General features: G+C 33.4%; 2 protein-coding genes across 7 annotated transcripts in view; one reads left to right on the top strand and one right to left on the bottom strand.

The window, feature by feature from the left end:
- Window positions 1-25,853, top strand: part of IFT74 (intraflagellar transport 74) — an 87,403-nt gene that overhangs the window by 12,180 nt on the left and 49,370 nt on the right. For 5 of the 6 annotated variants that reach the window (XM_007108986.4, XM_007108987.4, XM_055087228.1 and 2 more), the window contains 7 exons: window positions 1,251-1,299; window positions 2,797-2,895; window positions 3,062-3,122; window positions 5,273-5,332; window positions 6,758-6,819; window positions 23,163-23,301; window positions 24,708-24,770. In XM_007108986.4, coding sequence (XP_007109048.1) covers window positions 1,251-1,299; window positions 2,797-2,895; window positions 3,062-3,122; window positions 5,273-5,332; window positions 6,758-6,819; window positions 23,163-23,301; window positions 24,708-24,770 — 533 coding nt within the window. The remainder of the gene's footprint in view (window positions 1-1,250; window positions 1,300-2,796; window positions 2,896-3,061; window positions 3,123-5,272; window positions 5,333-6,757; window positions 6,820-23,162; window positions 23,302-24,707; window positions 24,771-25,853) is intronic. The other variant, XM_007108992.3, reaches the window with a different exon arrangement.
- LRRC19 (leucine rich repeat containing 19) lies at window positions 11,887-15,234 on the bottom strand. The gene is made up of 4 exons (XM_007108985.2): window positions 15,154-15,234; window positions 13,619-14,132; window positions 12,739-12,927; window positions 11,887-12,215 (listed from the first exon to the last, which is right to left on the bottom strand). Exons 1-4 carry the CDS (start codon window positions 15,232-15,234, stop codon window positions 11,887-11,889), a joined length of 1,113 nt encoding a protein of 370 aa, XP_007109047.2.

Below are 25,853 nucleotides of genomic sequence, written 5' to 3' on the forward strand. Positions count from 1 at the left end.
GCTCCGCAATGGGAGAGGCCACAACAGTGAGAGGCCCGCGTACCGCAAAAAACAAAACAACAACAACAAAAAAAACAAGGGTAGACGCATACTGCAATTCTATAGAGAATTCATCAAATTTTATTACTGTATTAATTTCTCCTTTAAAACAGAACCAGTATCATTTAAGATAGTCATTTTGTACTTCAAAGCCTTCTGCGAAAGAGTTCTGATTGTTACCATCATGCACCACTATCTGCTGTGACTTTTGTTCTTACCTGTTCCAGTTTCTCATTTCCCTTTCTAGTGAGACATTCTCTCCCTTTTCTCAGCATAGACCTCAGTCAGTACTCCCTAGCCATTTCTCTCATGCCTTGCAGGGCACTTCACCTCTCTCAAGGTTTGGGACATTTAACCTAGGAATACTTTTTTAGTCCTACGGAAATGTAAGATTATGTATCTTTCTAAAAAGTCTCTGAAAAAATTATGTAAAATCATAATATCTTGCCTACATTGAGAAATGTGTAGTCTAAATCTGCACTGTCCATTATGATAGCCAATAGCTATATGTGGCTATTTAAATTTAAATTAATTAAAATTAGGTAAAATAAAAATTAACTTCCCAGTAGCACCAGCCATATTTCAAGTGGTCAGTATTCCCATGCAGCTACTTTATTGGACAGTGCTGCTATAGAATATTTCCATTGTTGCAGAAAGTTCTTTTGGTTAGCCCTGATCTAGGCCCCCTTAGACCCAGTTTCCATTCAGCCAACCTGACCTGTAGAGTCCACTGTTTTTGTTTTTCTTTTTTTGAGTCCACTGTCCTAACACTCTTTGTGGTTTTATTATTATTATTTTTTTTTATTATTATTATTTTTTGCGGTATGTGGGCCTCTCACTGTTGTGGCCTCTCCCGTTGCGGAGCGCAGGCTCAGCAGCCATGGCTCACGGGCCCAGCCGCTCCGCGGCATGTGGGATATTCCCGGACCGGGGCACGAACCCGTGTCCCCTGCATCGGCAGGCGGACTCTCAACCACTGCGCCACCAGGGAAGCCGTCTTTGTGGTTTTAAATCAAGCTTCCATTATGTCATGATGCTAAGATATTAGTTCTCTTTTCTATTTCAGTGCTTCTTCCTTATTTTCAGATTTACTGGGGGATTTGTGAGCACTATTAGAGAACTGTTGAGTGTAATTCTGGTTGTGCTTTGGATTTGCTATTTTGGTGGCATTTTCAAACTGAACACTAATACTTAAAAAAAATGTTTTTTAGGTCCCCAGAGGCAAATTTTAGACAAATCTTATTATCTTGGGCTTCTTCGGTATGTTAAATACTTTTTTCTATGCGTGATCATGAAGTTTTAACTACGGTACTTATTAAGATAATTAGGTTGTAAAGCAGTTATACTCAAATAAAGATGAAAATAAAAGATAATTAGGTGTCTGTTAATTCCTAAGAATTTTGTACTCTAACATCATTTTTGGTTAATTTGGCTGTAAATAGATGTCATCACAAAATGTGGTGATACAGTTAGGCTGAGGTTTTAAATTTTATGTATTTGAATGTATGTGAACTATATATTTCAAGTTCACTGTTTTTCATTTAATAATAATAATCTTTTATGCTTCTTTCACTAGTTATTCTGAAATATATTATACATATATGTATTAATGATAAAATATATATGCTTATTTATAATATATTTAGTACAGAGTTTTAAGTAAGTATGTATTTGGTCAGTTGCTATAAATGTGGCCTAATTTTAATTAATTCATAAGTTTTGTTATATATCTCTAAGTATGCAGCTCTAAATTAAGAACTCTTTTCTCTTTCCATACCTACCTTTTTCTCTGCTCAGGTGTCCTACTTTCTTATCTGCATTTTTCCATTACACTTTGTTTTCTTGTTGGCTCATCCTCTATATCTTCTTTCTCTCTGACTTGCATTCCATTTAATGCATCCTTCTATCGTGTCCTGAAAGCTTTGTTTTCTTTCTTAGTCCTTCTTAATTCTTTTGTTGTTCAATTACCTGAATCCTTTTGATTCTCAAACTCCAGAAGGCAAGAGGAGAAGTGTAGGTTTTCTCCATCTGTCCTCAAAGCTGACATCAGTAAGAAAGATAGTGAGGCCATCAGTTGAATAGCATCTTTTGATATCCAGCCACGTTTTAATCAAAAGAAGGGAAAGTGATAGAGCTATTTCTCATCATTGCATTGCCTCTCTTCTCCAGGATTTGTGCTTCTGTATTAAAAAATAGTTTTACCTATTTGTGTAGTTGACTGTAGAGCAGTGGTTCTCAATTGGCAGTGGTTTTGCTCCCCAAGGAACATTTGGCAATTTTTAGACACATTTTTAGTTGTCGTAATTAGGTTTGGGGGGTGTGCCACTGGCATCCAGACCAGAGATGCTGTTAAACATCCTACAGTGCACAGAATACCACCTCCTTACCAAAGTATTATTCAAAGACCTAAAATGTCAATAGTGCTGCTCTTGAGAAACCCTGTCCTAGAGGGTAGCAAGAGCTGTAAGGGTGACAATTAGGTATCTACTTCTGTCTTAGATTGTACCAGTTTGCCCAGGTTTCCATTCCAGTACTGTTTCATCTTTTTTAATGAATAGAGAACCTATATCAGTTTATCAGTTGGGATATACCTCCTTAGTCAAATAAGCCACTTAAATTGTTTTTCTTTTTTTAGTGAAATTTCACAAAACCATTTATATTATTGTTACACATTTATGAAAAGTTTGTTTTGTTTAACTAGAGAGACTGTTTTCTGGATTGGAAGTATTACTGACTTTTTTATTTCTTTTCACTTAGAAGTAAAATAAGTGAACTTACAACAGAAATCAATAAACTTCAGAAAGAAATAGAAATGTACAATCAAGAGAATTCAGTATATTTGTCATATGAAAAGAGGTGAGTAATTTTGCAGTTAAAGTATGCAAGATATGTTTTTATTATGAGAAACATTTAATGTAGTATGTATCAGGAGTTTAATACTGAATTTGTAGTTATACATAATATTCATAATGTTCATCTGCCTATTTATGTATTTATGAATGTTTTTATTTTATGTTTCCAGAGCTGAGACTTTAGCTGTTGAAATCAAAGAGTTTCAAGGACAGCTAGCAGACTACAACATGGTATTTGTTCTTTTCTGAATTTCTTTTGAATATTTTCATTGTTTTTTTACCAGTTTAAAAAATGTTATTTTAAATACCAAATAATACATGTATACATGTATAGTGAGAAAGATTGAAACCATAGAAAGTGTAGATATTAAAGTTTCCCTTTGCTTTCTCCCTCCTTTCCCTCCCCAGAAATAATTTGGCTTAACAGATTGATAAGTATTCTTCAAGCCTTTAAAAAAGAATTTATCAATACTTAAAAATACAGAAACATGCACACTTTTTTTCCCTAACAATGTTAAAATAATAATTTTTAAAGTAGATAAAATTTATTGGGTACTAGCAATGTAATTACTTTAAAAATGTTTTTGTCTTTCTATGGAGTGTTGTCATCATGAAATTTTAAAAATTTAATTACTTAGTCCACAAATTACCTTCATCAGTATGTTTCATTCAAAATACAGTGTTTGCCTTCTGTCAAAATAGAGTATCTAACATAAACATAGTTTTGCTTCCTAATGTGGACTTCCAGAAGATGCTTCCTAATGTGGATTTCCAAAAGAAATGATCCCGTTGGCAGTGTTGATTACTGCCTCAATCTTTGGGGTAATCTTGGCCCCGTGAAAATTTCTAGTGGCAAAATTTTCTTCTTCCTACTCTGTAGGTACTTTAGACAGCAGTGGTCTCTGGACTTATTGAAAACTTTTATCTCACTTGTCCAACTAAAAAAATAGTGTTACACAAAATAGGAAACATGCCACCATAATGGTTAGGTAAATTATGATATACCTACTTGATATTGTTACATTGTACTCATAAACAGAATTTCTCTGATTATAGTACATTGTAATTCTCACATTTGTTGGACTTTATAACCCATAATATTCTGTAAATGATGTTCTGTTCTAAATATGAGAAAAATAGTTTTTTATAAAATTTAAAAAAACATTAGATGAAAGGGATTTTTAGTTGTACTAGAAAGCATTAGGTAAGTTACTTAATATAAAAATATTAATAACATGTAAAATATGCTGTTTATAGGTTTTTCTCTGATACAGAGAAAGCAGTTGGTTAGCCAGGTATCTAACATATAGTAAGGTCTCAATAAATATTAGAGCTCATTAGCACTTATTATTCATACCACAAGTGAAAACGTGATATATAGTAATATATATTATATTAGGAAAGCTTAGTCTTTTAAAATCAATTACATCCAAATAGTTTGCTTTTATTTTTTATTTATTTATTTTTTTTTTTGTGGTACGCGGGCCTCTCACTGTTGTGGCCTCTCCCATTGCGGAGCACAGGCTCCGGACGCGCAGGCTCAGCGGCCATGGCTCACGGGCCTAGCTGCTCCGTGGCATGTGGGATCTTCCCAGACCGGGGCACGAGCCCGTGTCCCCTGCATTGGCAGGCGGACTCTCAACCACTGCGCCACCAGGGAAGCCCCAAATAGTTTGCTTTTAGTAGCCTCCTGTTCAGACTCTGGCTCTACAGCTTGCTAAATTTCTGTATCTGCAAAATGTGGACAAAATATCTACTTCATAGAGTAATTGTGAAAATTAAATGAAATAATACATCTAATAAGTTCAGAACAGGGTTTGGTACAAGGTAAATAGGTAAATACGTTTGCTATTCCTGTCATTGCCTAACTCTTTGAAGTAGGATAACTAGTGTTCTGTTTGTGCCTTGCCCTGTTGTGTTTTTTTTTTAATATTTTTTTAATTTTTAGAAGACCAAGAAAATCATTTTACATTTACACTGGTGTAAATTTGTAAATCCGTTAACACTCCTCCCCCCTGAAAAGAAAAAAAAAAGAGAGAGAGGGAGAGATCTTCCCCCAGATTTTGTCTTCTCAACATCCTTCTTTATAAGCTCAGACATCTTTTCAGAGCAGGCAAAGCTCTTTGAGGTACGATCGGCAGGAAGAGTAGTTCATTACTGCCTACTTTTCCACCCTAAAGATGTAGTTTATTGATTGCTGTATTTCATAGTATATGCTTACTTAGATAGCTCAATATTTGTTTTTGTCTTAGAATGTAAAGTACTTGGAAGTATTAATACTTAAATGACTACTCATTAGTTGTAAGATTGAATACCTATATTATGGATTACAGAGAAAATTTATGAAGACTAATATGTTTTTTTTGTACTTTTGTTTTTAGTTGGTAGATAAACTTAATACCAACACTGAAATGGAAGAAGTAATGAATGATTACAACATGGTAAGAAAATTTATAAGTAAAAGCAATAGATATACATAGCCTCCAAAACAAAGCATTTATATCTAGAAATAATTTGATAAAACCTTATGTACTTTGGAGATAGGTATTACTCTGATCCTAAATACTACTGTTATAGCTGAGTTCCTTTAGTTGCTCTTTTAAAATTTCTTCCTGTTGGTTAGCTGTCCCAAGTGGATGCTTCAGTGTCTTTCTACAAGGCTGTGTTTTTTGTTTGTTTTTGTTTTTTTTGTTTGTTTGTTTGTTTTGCGGTACGCGGGCCTCTCACTGTTGTGGCCTCTCCCGTTGCGGAGCACAAGCTCCGGGCGTGCAGGCCCAGCAGCCATGGCTCACGGGCCTAGCTGCTCCGCGGCATGTGGGATCTTCCCGGACCGGGGCACAAACCCATATCCCCTGCGTCAGCAGGTGGACTCTCAACCACTGCGCCACCAGTGAAGCCCCTACAAGGCTGTGTTTGAACTGATCTCTCACTAAGCATTAGTTAGGGAGTCCCGTCTACATATCCTTGTATATAAATTAGTTTGCAATACTTCTGGTTTAATATTTGTGCAAATGGAGCTGAGTACTCAATGAAGAGTTTTATTAGAAGGGAGAAAATGAATAGTTACCATATGATGCCAGACATAATACTACTTTTGGTTAGTAAATGAGAATTTTTATTCAGTGGTCTTGGATTATTTGGTAGAAAACAGTAAAATGATAATTGCTAGCTTAATTGATTATAAACATTTGGAAGAAAATAACATACAACTTATAGCATAGTTTACAATTTATACAATCAAAGACTATTTTCTAAAAGCATAGGATTTATAAAATGACCTTTCTAAACTGGGATTCTATTAATAAAAGCAATGATAATGTAGTGAAATTATTCTTAGCTTTAGAACACAGGAGAATTCCCAATTTAAAAACTGTGTTTTTAATGCCAAATGTAAAAAAGTAAAATCTTTGTGTTTTTTTAGTTTTTTGAAATGGGTCCAAATTCTAGGCTGAATATGCACAGGTAGAGTCAACTAGGAGTACTCAGGTAAAATCCTAAATGATTTAAGAATACAACTTGCATTGGGTGTAAATTTAACATATTACTAATCAACTATTGAACACTTAATAAAATCTTGAAATTCTGTTTACATTAATGAAGTTTACATTAGATTACTTGACAGATCAGTAAACAATGAATATTTTTGGTGTGAGATTACAATGCCTGTGAAAAAGACCGTTTCTTTGTATTTGGGGTTTGTAGTGGTTTGTTAAATGAAGCATACTGTATTTTTTAAAACTTTGCCTGTGGCATTATGATTATTATAATAATCTCTAATTGGTTCATAATCAGAGCAACCTTTAAAGAGATAGTTTGGCCTAATGGTAATTTTTTATCAATAACTTTTGTGTTAACTCTTTATTCAGCTTAAAGCTCAAAATGATCGAGAAACACAAAGTATGGATATTATATTTACTGAAAGACAAGCGTGAGTACAGTCCATTTAGAAATCAAACAGATTTATAAGTGACTTGTATAAGATAGTTTAACTTCTGAGCCATTTATTTCGTTACAATTTTGTTAATTGGTTTTCCCTGATGTATTTTTTTATTTAAAAAAGTTGAATATTTGCAATACAAATTGTACTGTTTATGTACCTTATCTTCATTCAGAGAAATAAAATTTCTACATCTTGGAGTTTAAAATCTAAGATGGATAAGAACATCTTCATCTCTACCATTTGCAATTTTAACTTGAGCTCTTTTTTTTTTAAAGATTTGTTTATTATTTATTTATTTATTTTTGGCTGCGTCCGGTCTTTTTTTTTTTAAACATCTTTATTGGCGTATAATTGCTTTACAATGGTGTGTTAGTTTCTGCTTTATAGCAAAGTGAATCAGCTATACATATACGTATATCCCGATACCTCCTCCCTCTTGTGTCTCCCTCCCACACTGCCTATCCCACCCCTCTAGGTGGTCACAAAGCACCGAACTGATCTCCCTGTGCTATGCGGCTGCTTCCCACTAGCTATCTATTTTACGTTTGTTAGCGTATATAAGTCCATGCCGCTCTCTCACTTCGTCCCAGCTTAATGCGTCGGGTCTTAGTTGCGGCATGCGAGATCTTTGTTGAGGCATGCAGGGTCTTTCATTGTGGCATGCAGGCTCTTCATTGTGGTGCACAGGCTTCTCTCTAGCTGTGGCACGCGGGTTCCAGAGCGCGTGGGCTCTCTAGTTTGCGGCACACGGGCTTTAGTTGAGGCATGTGAGCTCAGTAGTTGTGGCACACAGGCTTAGTTGCCCCGTGGCATGTGGGATCGTAGTTCCCCGACCAGGGATCTAACCCTCCCCGCCTGCATTATAAGGTGGATTCTTTACTACTGGACCACCAGGGAAGTCCCTAACCTGAGCTTTTTAACTAATTCGAATTATGAGATTTAAGCTCCAGTCTAATGAAACACACATTATTATTCAGTGGGCTATTTATATTATTACATTATTCAATTATTAATTGATAATTAGTTGTTATATTAGTAATCTAATCATAGATGTAGATTATTTGTGCATCTTTATATATAACCTGGTTAAAGACCAAATACCAAGTAACTTTGAGTTTGGTTATAAGGTAAATGTGGCAGTGACAGTAATGCCTACAAAGATAATAAATGGATGTAATGTAGTTATCTTAGCCCATTTGGGCCGCTATAACAAAATACCATAGACTTGGTTACTTATAAACAACAGGAATTTATTGCTCATGGTTCTGGAGGCTGAGAAGTCCAAGATCAAGGCACCAGTATAGTCCTATTCTGGTGAAGGCTCTCTTACTGGTTCATACCTAGCACCTTCTCAAGGTATCATCACATGGTGGAAGGGGCTAGGGAGCTCTGTGGGATCTCTTTTATAAGGGCACTAATCCCATTCATGAGGACTCCACCCTCATGACCTAATCACCTCCCAAAGGCCCCAACCTGCTAATACCATTACCTTTGGTGGTTAGGATTTCAACATATGAATTTTGGAGGGACACAGATATTCAGACAACAGCATTAGTTAACATAATTATTCTTTATTGACTTTTTGACCTTAATTACTGTCTAAAGCAGTGCAAACAGAAGATGAGCTATTTTGTACATACTAATACTGTGCACATTTTGTTCCATAAACTTATCAATATTAATTTCCTTGAGAGTAAGGATAATAATTAACCAAAACTATGTAACATCAAACATACTGTCATATTACCTCTGCATGTACAGTAAATATTTGATGAAGAATAGGATGTTAAATATAAGAATGAACTATTTGAAAGATAAATGTAATTTTCTATTGATGAAAAACAAAGGACTCTCATTTTCCCCATCTATCATTTGATGCTACTCTAAAGTGCTATCTTTTTTTTTTTTTTTCTTTTTTTGGCTACACGGGTATTAGTTGCGGCGTGCGGGATCCAGTTCCCTGACCAGGGATTGAACTCAGGCACCCTACATTGGTAGCACAGAGTCTTAACCACTGGACCACCAGGGAAGTCCCTAAAGTGCTATCTTAAAAATTACAAATATACTGGAAGTCTCTTCCCTTTTACAAAGAAAATTCCTTATTCATGGTGACCAAGCACCTGCTTGAAAACTTCCTTTTTGTTGTTGTTGTTCTGGTTTTAGACCATTTAGCAAATATTTATAATTTACTACATATAAAATACTTTCCTAGGTACCTAAAGAATAAGAAATAATAAGCTATAACCTGTTGAGGACCTTATATAGTTTAGAACATTTAGGTCCTCATTTATTTCATCATTTATCTGCAAAGTTATATGATACCCAGGTCAGATTTATAAATATTATATGTACATGTTTTATAGATATTTTATCCAAAAAGATAACTCCCAGATTATAAATTTAAGAATTTCATAGGTTTTTATGTCTATTTGGTTCATTTGATTAAGGAAAATGTTCTTAAAATAAGGTACTTTGTCCTGAAAATGTCAGCAGTTTCAAAACTTAATATCTGTAGTTTGTAACTAAGGCTGAGTGAAATAGGTTCTCCTGACCCTTTAAGAGGAAATTTAAATTAATAACAAGTTATTTTTATAAAGTTTATTTTTATATATCACAGGAGGATAGATTTATTTCATGTGTTAATCAGATAGCCAACATCTTAATAACACGAGACTTTACCTTGACTCTACATTCAGAGGGAGCAGGAAATGTCATACCTTGAGAAAGCAGGTATAAAAATCTTGTTTTTATTCTCTTCTCTTTTAGTACCACCATTTACTGTGGTATGAGACCATCTAGTTTATTATGGAACACCTATTTTTAATAAATTGGTTATAGTATATAGCCTCAATATGTTACTATGACGCCTGTGGCTTTAATTCAGTTTCATGTGCCTGCTTGAACTAATGATTCTCTTCCAATTCTAATGTCTACACTTTTCTAGTTTGGTGTTAGCTAAAATCATTTATCCTTTAAAAATATATGTAATTATAATTTTAAATATGTAAAGAAATTTTTAAAAATTTATTTTTCTTTGTTTAGTCAGATATCTATTGAATACCCAATATTTAATTATAAGAGCCTTTTGAATGTAAGAGATGAAAGGTAGTTTTTGCTCATTCATAATTTATTTCATTTTACTACATTTCTCAAATGTGAATATTTGCCTCAAATTAAGAAATGATATTTTGGTAAAATGATAGGTTATTTAGAAAAAGATGCGTTATATTTTTAAAGTTATCTCAGTCTTATAATTGAGATTTAAAACCATAACGTATAATTTACATTATCTGTTAGGAAATATTACATGTAAAACATTTATATCTTTTATTGAAAACATGTTCCTATAAATACAAATACGCATTACAAATGAGTCAGTTCTTTTATTTCACAGGGTATATCATCCAAAAGAGTTTTTATTTTCCTCAGTAGACATTTGAACTTGAATTGAATTTACTATTGTTATAACCTTAAAAATGACTATTTTTAGGATATAATGTACATCTACATTATTTTTAGTTTCTTTTTTCTAAGAAATTATCAGGTATGTACATGTGTTTAAAACTATGTTATAGAGAAATTTGAACATACCCCAAAATTAAGTAGTGTATTATACTCCTATGCACCCATCTCCCATCAGCTTTTATCCAGCCCTGCTCCATCCACACCACTAGACACTGTTCCCTTCCCTGCATAATGATGAAGAAAATTTAAAACCCCATATTATTTAATCCATAAATATATTTTCAGTGTTTTAGAGATATTCCTTTCTCTAAAAGATATAAATACTGTATACTAAATTTCCCCACATATGGAAGGTAAAAATGATAGATTTTGTTACAGTTTTTAATGCCACTATTTGCATTAAGTTGTTAAAATTATGATTGTAGCCAATTGATTATAAGGAATTGGCAAATAATTCACTTTAGACTCTTCCTATAATAGTCTCAAGGCCAGTGTTCTTTGGACCATTATTGTCTTACGAGCGATTAGTAGCCATACATCAAAGAAAAGGTTTTGTTGTCAAGGAAGTTTGGCAAATTCTTAATATTTTGCTCTTGAAGAGCAGAGAACAGTTTAGTTTAGTAAAGCCTTGGGTAAGTCCTATAGTAAAGAAACTTGTTTGACTTTGTTTAAACCCAGTGTTTCCTAGTAATTCTGTAGTAGTTTGACCATGTACCTTTTAATCCCCTACCCTGTAAATACTTCTGAATGTCTCTCTGGAAATTAATGTTCTAGAAGACAATTTGGGAAACATTGCTCTATCTACAGCATCCCAAAGAACTGACCACGGACCAACTGAAGATTCCTCAGCCACACCACAGAATCATTTGAATAAAAATCTCCTAAAGAGAGGCAGAAATAGGTATTTTTAAAAACAAGAATCATAGATGATTCCCACTTTGGAAGCCACCATATATTATTCAGTTGTGACAGTCATGCATTTTGATGACAGTCTTTCTTTGTAACGAAAATCAAGAGATTGTGCCTGGACATTGTACCTATGCTTTAAAATCGCTACTAAATTTTCAGAAATTTGTTGTGCCAATTCAGGAAACATTTTAAAAAATTTAAAAAGCATTTTCCAATTACATGAATTCATTCTATGGGCATAAAATCAACCTTAGTGTGTTGTCAGTTTAAACTATCTCTGTTCTTCACCTTGACTTGTGATAAAATTCCAAAATCTTTATGTCTTTACTGATTCCAATCAGTAAGACTTTAATATGTATTACATCACATATCTGACTAATATGAAAATCTGTTCATTTTAATTAATGAATAATTTACCTTAGGCCTTTTCCTACTGTTATGTATGGTCCCCTGAATACTGCTGAGAATAGTAATACTGTTAGCTAACCAGGAGTAGCAGTTACTGTATTTGGACCTACTTGCACAATGCCAATGAGAAGAGCATAATTTTATGATGTTTATGTGTTGCAATTAATATGATGGTCTACTGGCTATAGTTCAGTATGTCATGTATCAAAATCTCCATGTCTAAACTGTGAGTGAGCTGTTAACATTTTTTAAAGAATCAAACATTGAAAGAAATTAATTTTCTTCACGTAATTCATGAGTATCTATGTATTTGTCTTCAATAAACCCATCATCATCTACCACAAATTGCTGTAGTTGTTCAAATATTACTGTAGTTTCTTCGGAGCTTGTGTCTGGTATCTGTGGAGGAGGACTTGGATTTCTGGTAAAACTATCTTCATAGGTTTCTGCTTCATGCTCTTCCAGGCGATGATGATTGTAACTAAGCAGAAAATTATACCATACTGGGCACTTGATAGCAATTGAAATGAGGAGTGAAGTCATCAGTACAGTGACTACAACACTGACAAGAAAAGCCCAGCTTTTTCCTTGAGATTCACGTTCTTAAATGGAATATCGAGAAAGAGAGGGTGGGGGTAGTTTTGTTAAATTGACAAAAATAAAATAATCGTAATTATATGTCCTAATAACTCCCCAATATTGGTATTAGAAATAAATGTACATAATCTTCTTTAAGCAAAAGTTACTAAAACTGCCAAAAATAAAGATATTTCATAGTGTGGTGAAAGAATACCTTTTTTCAAAATATCTACCTGTCTTTGCAGGTATTGTTTATCCATTCACCTAGGAACATTATTGATTTATACCTGTTAAGAATTGTGACTTAACTAGTTAATACCAAAGCTCAGAGAAGTTAAACATCAATAATTTGCATAACAGCATTTGACTGATAACTAGCAGAGCCTACTTTAGAAACCCAGTGTTTTGTCAATCTTTTCTTGGGTGGAGGAATTGTTCTTTTACATTGTTTCTAGAAATTTAAAATACGAAAAAATAATGAGAACTATCTCAGTTTATTTGGTATGCTATCCTCAGCAATATTATTATTCAAAACCAGTACATTACCTGAATTTCTTGTTAAGTTGTTCAAAAAACTATTAAATGTTGAATTGCCAATGGACTGAAAATGAATGTAGAGATCTTCAATTATAGATGAAGGAAATTTTGAGTAGCATTCAGCCTTGTAAGTTACTGTTTTGATATTGTAGCACTTCAGTATATCCGGATAGCTACACATGGTGATGTTCTCATTTTCTAGTAAATTAGAAAGAATAAGATTTATTATGGAAAATAATATTATTATGGTTAATAAATTATTATGGTTAACAACGGTTAATAAATTATTATGGTTAACAACATTTTATAATTTTTTATCTAGAATTTTTTGATGTATTTATCTGTCGTCATTAAAGATATTATAAAAAAGAAACTGTTGTATTTGCCTAGCAGCACAAGGAAGGAAATGCCCATTTCTGTTTATTACGTTATAAATGTAGCTTAAGTGCAGTATCTGTTTATTGTTTAGTTTGTCTGTGTTAGTAAAGTAAAAATGTTATGATTTAGATTATGGTGAACATCTGGAACATGGCATGTAGTTTAGAAAGTAGGGCACCTGTTTTCACCTACTCTCTGACAAGATATCCTAAGAAAAGGAAGTGCTTTTAAAAATTAGTCATATATATTGAAACTGCAAACTTAGTATACAAAGTGACAGTTTCATCTCATATATATAGAACATTTAAGTTTCTTTTGTTCTTTTTCTTTTTTTCTGGAGAGGCAGAGGGAGGGCTTGTATTCAGCAATTGCTTTTCAGTGTTTCTTCTTGTTTCCCTTAAACAGGAATAGTTTCCTTTTCTTTTCGACATGAAACGAGACTTTTCTGGGGTAGAACAGTCCAAAATCAATCACATTTTGGTTTTGACTAATTTAAATTATGATTGCTTACCTAGTGTCACATTCGATGTGTTCAACCAGTTTTGCAAATTCAGTAGACTACAAGAGCAGTTCCACGGATTTCCGTATAAAATTATGAATTCCAGATGAAACAGTTGTGGTACATCAAGATAGCTTATCAAATTGCCTTGCAGATTCAATAGTATCAGGTTTTTTAGAGGCACAAATATATCAGGATTCAGTTGAACTATTTTGTTTTGGCAGAGATATAACTGTTTTAGTTTATCTAAGCCTGTAAAGGCACCCTGTTGAATTATGTGGATGGAGTTTCTACAGATATTTAAAATTTCTAGATTGGAGAGGTTACCAAAACTATTATTATGTAGGATAATGACATTGTTCTCAATCAGATAGAGCTCGGTGAGTAAAAAATATGTCTGTAGAACTCTTGTATCTGTAACATTCAGAGTAATTTGGTTATAACTGAGGTCAAGTATAGTAATGTTTTTATTGATATTTGCTGGAATCAAAGCATAATTCTTTGCAGTGAAATTACATTTGACTTCCTAAAAAGAAAATTAGAAATGCATTAATAAGGAAAAATGCTAGCAGAATTTCCCAAATTTTCATATGCAGGCAATTAGACATTAGAAGGAAATAACTTTTAGAAAAAAATCTACTATCTAATCTTTTGATGTTAAAATAAGAAAAAGATAAAGCAAATACTTTTTTTTTATTGGGATGGAATGTTGAAGATTAAGGAATTCTGATATATATAATTGAGGAAGGAGATCCTAGTTTGTCATACAAGTATCTTTCAACTGTTATTAAATAATCATTACAGAAAGAAAATATTGGTATATTGCCATTTATATATGTGGAAATAAATGGTAAATAATAATTCTGTTAACTTATTTAGTATTTCAGTGTGCAAGATTGACATTTATAATGAGAAAATAATGTAAAAATGTAATTTTTAAAAATCAGAGCTACCAGCACTACATCTAGGACTATTAAATAATTAAGAAACAATATTCAACATATACCTCTATAGGGTTAACAGCTCAAAATTTGGTGTTTTAAAAGAAAATATCTTGTAACAGAAATTGAGCCATGTGTTGAATTTAAAGAGTCAGGCAACAGGAAGAAGTGCTTTCCTTATGTGGATATAAATCCAAAGAAATAGTTCTCGTTTTGACTGTTTTTGCAGTTGAAATGTCCCCCAATAATAATAATAATGTAACAACAGCAATTTCCCTCATAAATATGTGGTTTTTTAAAATGTTTCCTACATTTTAAAGTGTGTTTTTTATGTCTTAACTAATCTCCGGTTTTGTAGTGAAATTTTACGTATTTCTCCTTTAGTCAGCTTTTAAAGAACTCAGTTTTTTAAAAAATGAAGACTGCTTTTGTCAAATTAGAATCTGGCTCAGAGATCACATGTTTTGAATATACACAGCTAACTAAAGAGTTTGTTTTGATAGCTTGATTTTTTTCTTCTTTCTTTTATTGCCTTCAGTATTTTACTAAATCTGCACAGAGTGTACCTTTGAAAATATTTTCACTAGCTTGATTGTAAAAACTTACAGTTTTAGACGTCTGGCTTTCGTCTGATAACAATAGCATGGAGAGCGGCCAAAACAAGATTGTGATGCTTGTGATTTTCATATTGCAAGCCTGACAGAAAAGAGAGTATTTATATCTCATTAGGAGACTAGAACATTAGAGATTTTTAAGGACATTTTTATTTCCTTTTTTCTCCTTTTAAATCTATTTTTTTCTTAAAATATATAAAATATGAAACAAGTAAATATCCCTTCACCCTCCCTGCACTCTAATCTTAAAAAACGGGAAAGCTCTTGGGGAGAATGAAAGACGGTAATTTTCAGGGTGTCTCTTTAGTTCCTAGATCTATTTAAAGGAACTTTAAAACAATTGCAGTGGTTGTACATTTTAAAATTTTAATATATGTGCACAAAAGAAAGTCCGGAAGGATATATATTTATGTATATATACACGTTTAAGTATATGCTTATATTGCTACTTCTTGATTTTTCAATTTTAGGCATTATCTATTGATATTATCCTTTGACTTAACACTTTGGGAGATGAGAGTCCTCAGCTTTCTTTCACACACTCCCTACCTTCATCTTCAATGCATCAAATATATACTTACTGTCTCTTTACTCTCCGAGCATAGTCACTTGTAATTTTGGTTAGATGAGTACTCAGTGTTTATACTATCAGGAATGTATAAAGCTGTCAATGACTGAGCCCTGTTAATAGGATTATTATTCTGTTCCTGCACACTTTTTTTCCTCTAATTAATTGTCCTGGTTTTCTTTTCATGTGCTTAGGGTTTTTTTTTCTCATTAATTTATACCCAAACTCTCCCTAGCAAATCTTTCAATAGTTTATATGTATTAGATAGTTTAATTTGTTTCATTTGCTTGAAGAAGTCTCTCCCAGAGCCTGCTGCCGTGCTCTGATCTAGATGAGCTGATCACTAGGCCCTCTACACAGCCGTTGACTTCCACTCTCCTTCCATCCTCATTGTAGAGACTCCCTTTTGCCCTTGTTACTGGATTCCTGTTTTCTAGCATGCCCTGTCTTGGATTACTGCCTTTTTTCCATGGAGCTTCCTGCAGGAGCTTCCTGAGAAGGTCCATAGAAGAGAATTTTTTTTAGACCATGAAAGATATTTTGGCTAGAAATAGAACTCTAAGTAGGAAATAATTTTCCCTCAAAAGGTTGATGGCATTGCCCCATTGTCTTTGGGTTTCTAGTATAGTCATCCCTCAGTATCAGCAGGGGATTGGTTTCAGGATTCCCTACAGATACCAAATCTGTATATGTTCAAATCCCTTACATAAAATGGTGCAGTATAATGAATACAGTGAACCCTTCGTATCCACGGGTTTTACATCTGGGGATTCAACCAACCATGACTGTATTACTGTTAAGAACTGTGATGCTGTGCTGTTCTAATTCTTTATCCTTTTACGTAACTTGCCGTTTCTTAACCCCAAAGCTTTTTCTTTGCTCTACAATACTATATAGTTAGAGGTGTACAGTATAGTGATTCACAATTTTTAAAGGTTATACCCCATTTATAGTTATTATAAAACATTGGCTATATTCTCTGAGTTGTACAATATAACCTTAATATGGATATTCTGAAATTTCATGATCCTTTGTGAGAGTCTGTTTTCATTCATGAAACTGGGCAGTTGGTGGACACTTTCAATCTGGAAACAATGGGAAATTTCTGAATTATTTGATTGATGATATTGATAATTTTCTTCCTCATTAAAAAAAAAAGGTCTCACTTCTCTTTCTAGAACCCCTTTAATTAGGTGTTGGATCTCCTGGTATGATTTTCTAATTTTTTATGTTTACTCTTCCACATTTCATCTCTGTGTTTTTGCTCTGCTTTATCATCATAGTCTTCTATTAAAGTTTTCTTTTTCCTGTCATCTTCTTAATTCTAAGCTCTTCTCGTTCTCTGAAAATTTCTTTTGTAGTATACTGTGGTATGAATATATTTTTTTCCTTGTTTTTTCTTGTTGTATCTCTTGTTTTCTTTTTCCTTGAATAGCCGTTGTACCCTCAAGTTGTACTTTTCCAGTTTATTTTTATAAGCATCCTTTATGTTAGAGGTTTTCTTTTGAACTTTGTGTATCTGTTAATATGTGGTTTAGGACTTACATATACGAGTGGGAAGTGAAAAAGCTGATGGGAAACTGTGCATTTGTGTGGTTCTTATTAACTTCGTTATTATTTTTTGGCCACGCCGCATGACCTTTGGGATCTTAGTTCCCTGACCAGGGATCGAACCTGTGCCCCCTGCAGTGGAAGCGTGGAGTCCTAACCACTGGACCACCAGGGAATTCCCAGTTCTTATTAACTTTAGATCTTACTGTAGAGTGACCTTAATGGACTGTTTTGGGGGGGAATCCCTAAATGTCATTATCTTTAGATGTTTCTCTTGGGCTGCTTGGATTCCCCAAAATGACATTTTTAATCTACTGCCTGAAAAGGTGAGGCCAAGTAGCCAGCATTCTGAGAGCTCAGTGGTGGAAAAGGTGGGTTTATCTGAGTAATTAGTATGTAAACTTTAACTTACTCTCCCTGCTTTTGGCATAACGTCCCTGCAGTCACTTGTGCCTAATGCCCAGATTCCGTTTGTTTTATTTTCCCCAGAGCAAAAAAACAAAAGCCTTATTTTTCTGCTTAGGTAGGAGAGGACCTTTACCTGGCTGGGCAGTGTCAGGGAGAAAGACTTTCAGCTATGTTTCAGCCCCTCCTTTTCTACTTCCAGAATATCTGGTACTGCCAATCTCTGGGCCATCTAGGGATTCTGCAGTGTAAACCAAGTGGCTTCGCAGCTTTCCCCACTGCTGGCTTGGGAGAATTTTGCTTTCCCAGTCAGTTTGCACTTAACTTTTAGCTTTCTAGTTTCTAGATTTTATTGCTGTTGTTTCCTCTTCCATTCTTTTTGTCGTTATGAGTTTATATACTTCAAATTACCTTTTATTTTCATTTTAGTAGGGTTTTGGACAGGAGTCAAAGTTAGTGGGTACATTCAACATGCCATGTTTAACTGGAAATTGCCATTTATTTCAGTAATTCTTCTTGCTAAATACTTTCCATTTAGTCATTTTATTCATGACCTTGATATTTCTTATTTTTATTTCTGTTTTCTTAAAGTCAACACTAGAAACTGCTGCAACTATACTCCAATAAAAATTAATTTTAAAAAGATCTATTAAAAAAAATAAATAAATAGGGACTTCCCCGGCGGTCCAATGGTTAAGACTTCGCCTTCCAATGCAGGGGGTAGCAGGTTCAATCCCTGGTCAGGGAGCTAAGATTCCACATGCCTTGCGGCCAAAAAACCAAAACAGAAGCAATATTGTAACAAATTCAATAAAGACTTTAAAAAATGGTCCACATCAAAAAAAATAAATAAATAATAAATAAGAAACTGCTGCAAACAAATGATCTGTTTGAAATGATATGAATATGTCCTGTTACTATCGTCCTTAGTGGTTAAAATTTAGTCTTTTTAGCCTTCTTATATCACTTGTTACGATTAGTTGCTTATGATTTTTTAGGAAAATTTATTCCACGAGAGCAGGAGGTAAGAAACTACTCCGTGAGCAAGATTCATTTCAAGTTACTAAAGTCTGTTACTGCATTAGGAATGAGGAACTTATTGTTATGCCAGTACTGGTCTATTCTAGTTAACGTCTTCGTTGCCTTCCATCTGATGATCTGTTTATGTTTATTACTTTTCCACTTTCTTTCTTTCCATGGCTAAATCAAAGTTTGAAGAAAAAGCCATGTTCTCCTAGATTTTACAATTTGAATGTAGATCATAATAGAATCCCTTTTAGAGTCAGAAATGAATTCAAGCTATCACTTATTCCAGACCACTGCCCACAAAAGGGGATCCCTAAATCATATATAAAAGGTAGTTTACCCGTATTTAGTGATTTCTAGGAATAAGTATGCAACCTTCCCAGTGGCTTGTTTCAGTATTTCTCAATGGTGTAGTGAAATTCTTCCTGATGTTATTGTAGGATGCCCATGTGGGTAGGGCAGTGGGAAAAGTGCTTCTTTTTTTTTCCTCCAGAAATAAATAGGATAAGGATGAATAAAGGAAGCAGATAGGCTACAAAGAAAATTAACTAAACTAAAGAGTTTATGTGGAATAGAAGCAGCCGGAGAAGGTAATGGAGGTGAGGTGGGACTGTGAGACTTTGTGAAAATGGAGACAGAGGATTGTCTTGTATTTATTATCTTTATCATCTGTGTTATACTAATAATTGTCTTCTCCAGTATGCTAAAGTAATAAAATCATAACGGTTAGAAATGGAATCTTTTTTTTCCTTCTATTTGATAAATTTTAGAGTTAGAAACTATATATACTTAGAGCTTAAGGTAGATTCTGTACAAGACAGCAGTCAACAGATCTAAACCATTATTAGGTCTAAAGCTATGAAATGCATTGATTGAGCTGCAAGGTCCATGGGGCTTTTCATATATTTGTACATGTTTTGAGAGGGGAAAGATTGAAAGACGGGGTAGATGGATGTTGACCATCACAACACTAAATAGACAAATCCTTAGACAGCAACATTTGCTAGCTTTATTGGCTATCTCGAAGACATCAGATTGTCAGAATAACTAGCCGGTAGACTATGCAGAAATTGTTCTTGAGTCAGTTTACCCTATTTAAAAAGTTGATTTAAAAGGAAACAGTTATTATTGCCTTTTCCTCCCTTTGGATTTTTTTCTCAATTTGATATTTATTTTGAAATGATATGTGGGCTTGAATTTAGTGATTAACTATTAGAGAATAAATGGAATATCAGTTTTTTTAAAAAACTATCTTACAAAATTAAGTGCCCTTTTATATAGCCTATAGCTATATTACAGAAAAAAAGATTTTCACAAAAGGAAATGGTAGATATTGAAAAAGAAACAATGTTCTTAGTGCAGTTTCAAGTACAAGTTTCTGAGAAGTTTTTGGTCGTGTACTTTATATGACTATTATATACCATGAAATAAAAAGATACTGCAATTATTTTGGTTTTGTTAAATAAAATATATATACTGTAATACAGTTTAGTCATTAAATATTTTAAATATTTATACCAGAATTCAATGTATTTGGAGTAAGGTATTAATAATTCACAATTAACTTCTCTCTTGTAATTTTATAGAACTTTTTTTTCAAATTTAAAAACTTTGATAATGGAAACAATCAAGAAAAAACCTCTAAGTCAGATAGTCATTGCCCAGTTTCAACAATTATCACCTGGTAGTCAGTCTTTTTTCATTTTACAAATTTGTTTTTAAGTTAATATCACTTCAAAATGCTCTGTGATTAACATATTTCAAAATAAAAAGATCTTATAAATTTGATTGGCTAGATGAAACCGTTTTTTTTTCCCAGAAGAAAAATAGTTACTTTTTATTACATTATCAGTTTATTTGGGAAAGATTTTTTGGCCATGTCCCAGGTTTATATTTCTAAGGTAGATCTTGTGAAAAATACAATCATATTTTCTGCTCTTTCATTATTTATTAGAGACAAAGATTTTTGTATAGACTTAACAAGTTTAAATATGATTTTAAAAAATTCAACAATAATCACTGAACCTATAAATATATAGGATCTTACCTTTCCTTTTTTCTTTCGTCTCTGAGACTGGTGTGTAAGGAATCTACTCTCTTTCTTCCACACCATTAAAAAAAAAAAAAAAGTATGTCGTATGATTTTATTTCACTTTGTTTTAACCTTTGTACCCAGTGAACAGGTGGAAAAAAAGAAAGAAAGAAAGAAACTAGACTTCCTTAGCAAAAGATTGACTAGAAGAATGATTTCTTAAAGTCATCTTTGGCTTTTTTAGTGTAACAACTAAGGTGGCTTGCTTAACCTTTGTGATTCTTAATTACTCTTAAAAAATTTAAATATTAACAAATTTACTTGGTGAGTTAAAGTATATAATATTGAGAGTACATAATTTGAAAGATACATTGCTAAAGTGATTTAAGTGTTGATCCTAAAGGTATTTTGTATTTTGAAAGATTCAAGCTGAAAAGATTCCACCAAGTTTTGTATTGCACTGAGTTTCAACTTTGTTGTTTACTCATTTTTATGACACCATCATTGGTAGTTTTACTGCCAAGTTATAACAGGAGCAGACTGCTCAAAGCATCCAAAGACCCGACCCTTGGCCATTACGTGGCCTTCAAAAAATCAGTTACCTTCCTCGTGCTTCCTTGTGTAACTTCCCCTCTGTAAAATGGAATACTTTACAACATTAGTTCCCATCTAACTGTAGTTAGATGGCAAAAACATGGTTAAGATTCATTGTTGGTAGTAAATAACCATAGAGTTCAGAATGAGATCTAACAAACTTCTCTGGGCTTCAGTATCCTTAATCTGTGAAACAAAGAGATTGAAATAGATGATCTTTTCTGTTTGAAATTTCTATGAGCGCATATACCCGTATAAATTGTAGCAGCAGCAGACATATTTTTTTATGCTATAGTAATTGAGGCTCAAAGTGAAGACATCACTTCCTGTTCAATAATGAGACAAAAATAAATAGAAATTCCAGGTTGTCTGTTTCATTATGTTCATCTTTTATTTGGTTATTAAGAGATGCTGTCTGTAGGAAAATTTATGAGTTTAGATTATTTTATTCTGGTACTAGGGTATGAATGTGTAAAGTGTGTGGAAGATAGATATGTGGGTCTATGAGGCTTAGTTAGTGATTGTGAAAACTGTTAACGATATCTACATTTGAAAGAGATTGAATAGAATAATTATATTTTGAAACTCAAAGTAGAAATTTATGATATTGAGACTGAGAATTTATCTTCAAGAAAGCTTTTTATATGTAAATCTTGAAGTATTTACATGATAATAGCATCTTACCTCTATTTTTTTCAGAATTTTTCTCTACCCTATTTATAATTGATCTTGCATAGGTAATAAGCGGCACATCACTGCTATTTCTTGTGATTATATGATAAAGATGGTTATTGTTTGTAATTAATTTCATTAATACTACTTACATGATTAGATTTGTAATGTTCCTGTCATATTTTCAAGGAAATTAGCGTATTATTTTGCAGTGCTAAAGTACAGTTGATAATTTGTGAAATATCAATACCAATTTTAATTAAAGCAGTAGATAAAAGGGAATTTAAGCAAAATATATTAATCTAAAGCTATGAATTTTTTAATCAAATTGCACTGTTGGTCTTCCTACTCCCTAGTGCAGTCAGAGCTGTGTTACTTGAGATGATTTATGTGGTAAACTTCCATACAAGATTTCATTTGGTCAAAGAATTCTATAGCTAAAAGATACTTGAAAACCACTATTCTAAAATTAAACTCTTGTTTGTCTTGAGGGTATGATAACAAAAAGTGCAAATACATTCTCATATGTATAAGACTTTAAGGATTTTCTGTGATAATCTTTGTGTTTTTTTATAAGAAAGTAAAGTGGAGAATAAGGAAATACAAGGATTTGGGGATTGAGAAGAGAAAGATGTAAAATAAGTCTGTCTTTGTTTTGTTATAAATTTGCGGGCTTTCTCTGGTTGCCGCGAGCAGGGGCTACTGTTTGTTGTGGTGAGCGGGCTTCTTATTGTGTCTTCTCTTGTTGTGGAGCATGGGCTCTAGGCATGCGGGCTTCAGTAGTTGTGGCATGCAGGCTCAGTAGTTGTGGCTTGCGGGCTCTAGAGCGCAGGCTAAGTAGTTGTGGCGCACGGGCTTAGTTGCTCCGCAGCATGTGGGATCTTCCTGGACCAGGGATTGAACCCATGTACCCTGCATTGGCAGGTGGATTCTTAACCACTGCACCACCAGGGAAGTCCCAATAAGTCTGTGTTGATGGGGCCAAATTTTGTACAGGTCAAATAAAATTTTTGTGTACATCTATAAGGACTTTTAGATCACAAACTATGGTTAAATAACTTTTAAGTACCCTATTTAATTGAGACTGAGTAAAGTTAATTGATTTTTTTCCCCTCAATATTGTAAGAAGAATATTGTATACTTTTGATTTCAGGAAGGAAAAACAAATTAGAAGTGTAGAAGAAGAAACTGAACAGGAAAAACAGGCAGCAGAGGGCATTATCAAAAATATGCCTCCTGAAAAACAAGTCAAGTATATAGAAATGAAAACCATGAATGAGAAATTGTTGCAGGTAATACTAATTACAACTCTGTGCTGGGCATATAGCAGTCTTACTACTAAAAATGTGATCTGAAGGTGGGCAGCATTGGCATCCCCTGAGAGCTTGACTAAACCTACTGATCATAGTCTTCATTTTAACAATATGATTCATATGGACATTTGAATTTAGGAAGGTCAGTGGATCTAGAAAATTTCGTCTTCTTTTGTTGCATAATGACCTAGCTTTTACTCTGTTATTCAGTTCTATGCATCATTCATTTTTGCAGGTCATAAAGATACATGAAACACTTGTTTTTTAATGAACTTTTAATGAAAACAAAAGTCCTCATACACCAGAGCCATATGGATATTTACTTTCTTTCCTTTTCTTCCTGCCTAATAAACAGCAAGTCATTTACTTGCTATGTCCTTAATTTGAACAGCTATTGTCCCCTAATTATGGTGTTTAAATAAGAAATTTGGATGCCTGCTGAGGGATTATTGAGAATCCTCTCAACTTTCAGTCATGGTGGTGACTCAGATTTGCATGCCCAGTTATCCCTTAACCAGTTAACAGAGAATTAGTCCCTGCAAATGCCAATAATGAATGTAGTTCTAGTTTCTCAGATAATCCTTTATTGAAAATTTAATATAACTTTTTATTTTAGACAGAATTTATAACATATAATGAAACATTGATGAAAGAATATTATAAAAATGCCAAAATATTATCAAAATATAGCTAATATCACACAGGGGTGTTTGAATGGGTCTGGTTGGCCCTTGAACAACTTGGGTGTTAGGCACACTGACCCCTGTGCAGTTTAAATCTGTGTATAATTTATAGTTGACCCTCAGTATCAAAGGTTCCACATCCAAAGATTCAACCATCCATGGATTGAGTAGTACTGTAGTACGTATTTCTTGAAAAAAATCCACATGTCAGTGGACCCATGCAGCTCAAACTTGTCTTATTCAGGGGTCAACTATAAACAGTTCAAGGGTCTTATCCCTAAGAGTGAGCCATATAAATGGCTACAGGTCTTCGCCTTAAAAGAAAATAGGCAAAAGATATGGAAACATGGTTAAAAAGACAAATAAAAATTAAAACTTTAAACAGTACCATCATTAATTTGAAGTCTTCTGATATTTGATATTCCCAGAACACAGTGATGATTCACTGTGAAAAATTCTGGCTCCCTTTAAAAAGCTCATAAGTATTTTAAAAGGTAGATCATGGCAAGGTTTTTAGTAATAATGAAATAAATTGGCAAAAATAGAAATAATGAATGTTAATAAATCCTAGTCGGATTTTAAGATATGGGTTGAAAACATTTACAAAATTTACTTTGTCACATCTGTATTTGAAATTTTGAGAAAGAAATTATTCTTAATGTAATTTGCATATATATTTGCTTTTTTTTCCCTTCTTCTTAGGAATTAGATACACTTCAGCAACAGCTAGATTCACTGAACATGAAAAAAGAGAGCTTGGAATCTGTAAGTAAAAATCAAGTAAAAGTTGTTATATTACTCAGCTACAAAAGAAAATTCAGTTAAATATATTAATGGAACTCATTCAGGTACATATTTATTTAATAGCTTACTAATAGGAATGTAATAATTTTTTTTCCTATTCAGGACCGCAAATATCTTAGTTTAGTAAGAAAGCAGATTCAGTTATTGAGTACCTACCCTGTACAAAAATCATTCAGCCTTGCTGAGGCACACAAAATCTAATGGTAATTTAAAACTACCAATGGCATTTTTCACGGAACTAGAATAAAAAATTTCACAGTGTATGGAAACACAAAAGACCCCGAATAGCCAAAGCAATCTTGAGAAAGAAAAACAAAACTGGAGGAAACAGGCTCCCTGACTTCAGACTATACTACAAAGCTATAGTAATTAAGACAGTATGGTACTGGCACAAAAACAGAAATATAGCTCAATGGAACAGGATAGAAAGCCCAGAGATAAATCCAGGCACATATGGTCACCTTATCTTCGATAAAGGAGGCAAGAATATACAATGGAGAAAAGACATCCTCTTCAGTAAGTGGTGCTGGGAAAACTTGACAGCTACATGTAAAAGAATGAAATTAGAACACTTCCTAACACCATACACAAAGGTAAACTGAGAATGGATTAAAGACCTAAATGTAAGGCCAGACACTATAAAACTCTTAGAGGAAAACATAAGCAGCATACCCTATGACATAAATCACAGCAAAATCCTTTTTGACCCACCTCCTAGAGAAATGGAAAAAAAAACAAAAATAAACAAATGGGACCTAATGCAACTTAAAAGCTTTTTTTGCACAGCATAGGAAACCATAAACAAGAAGAAAAGACAGCCCTCAGAATGGGAGAAAATATTTGCAAACGAAGCAACTGACCAAGGGTTAATCTCTAAACTATACAAGCAGCTCATGCAGCTCAATATCAAAAAAACAAACAACCCAATCCAAAAATGGGCAGAAGACCTAAATAGACATTTCTCCAAAGAAGATATACAGATTGCCGACAAACACATGAAAGGATGCTCAACATCACTAATCATTAGAGAAATGCAAATCAAAA

The sequence above is a fragment of the Physeter macrocephalus genome, chromosome 9, assembly GCF_002837175.3.
Source record: "Physeter macrocephalus isolate SW-GA chromosome 9, ASM283717v5, whole genome shotgun sequence".
NCBI lineage: Eukaryota > Metazoa > Chordata > Mammalia > Artiodactyla > Physeteridae > Physeter > Physeter macrocephalus.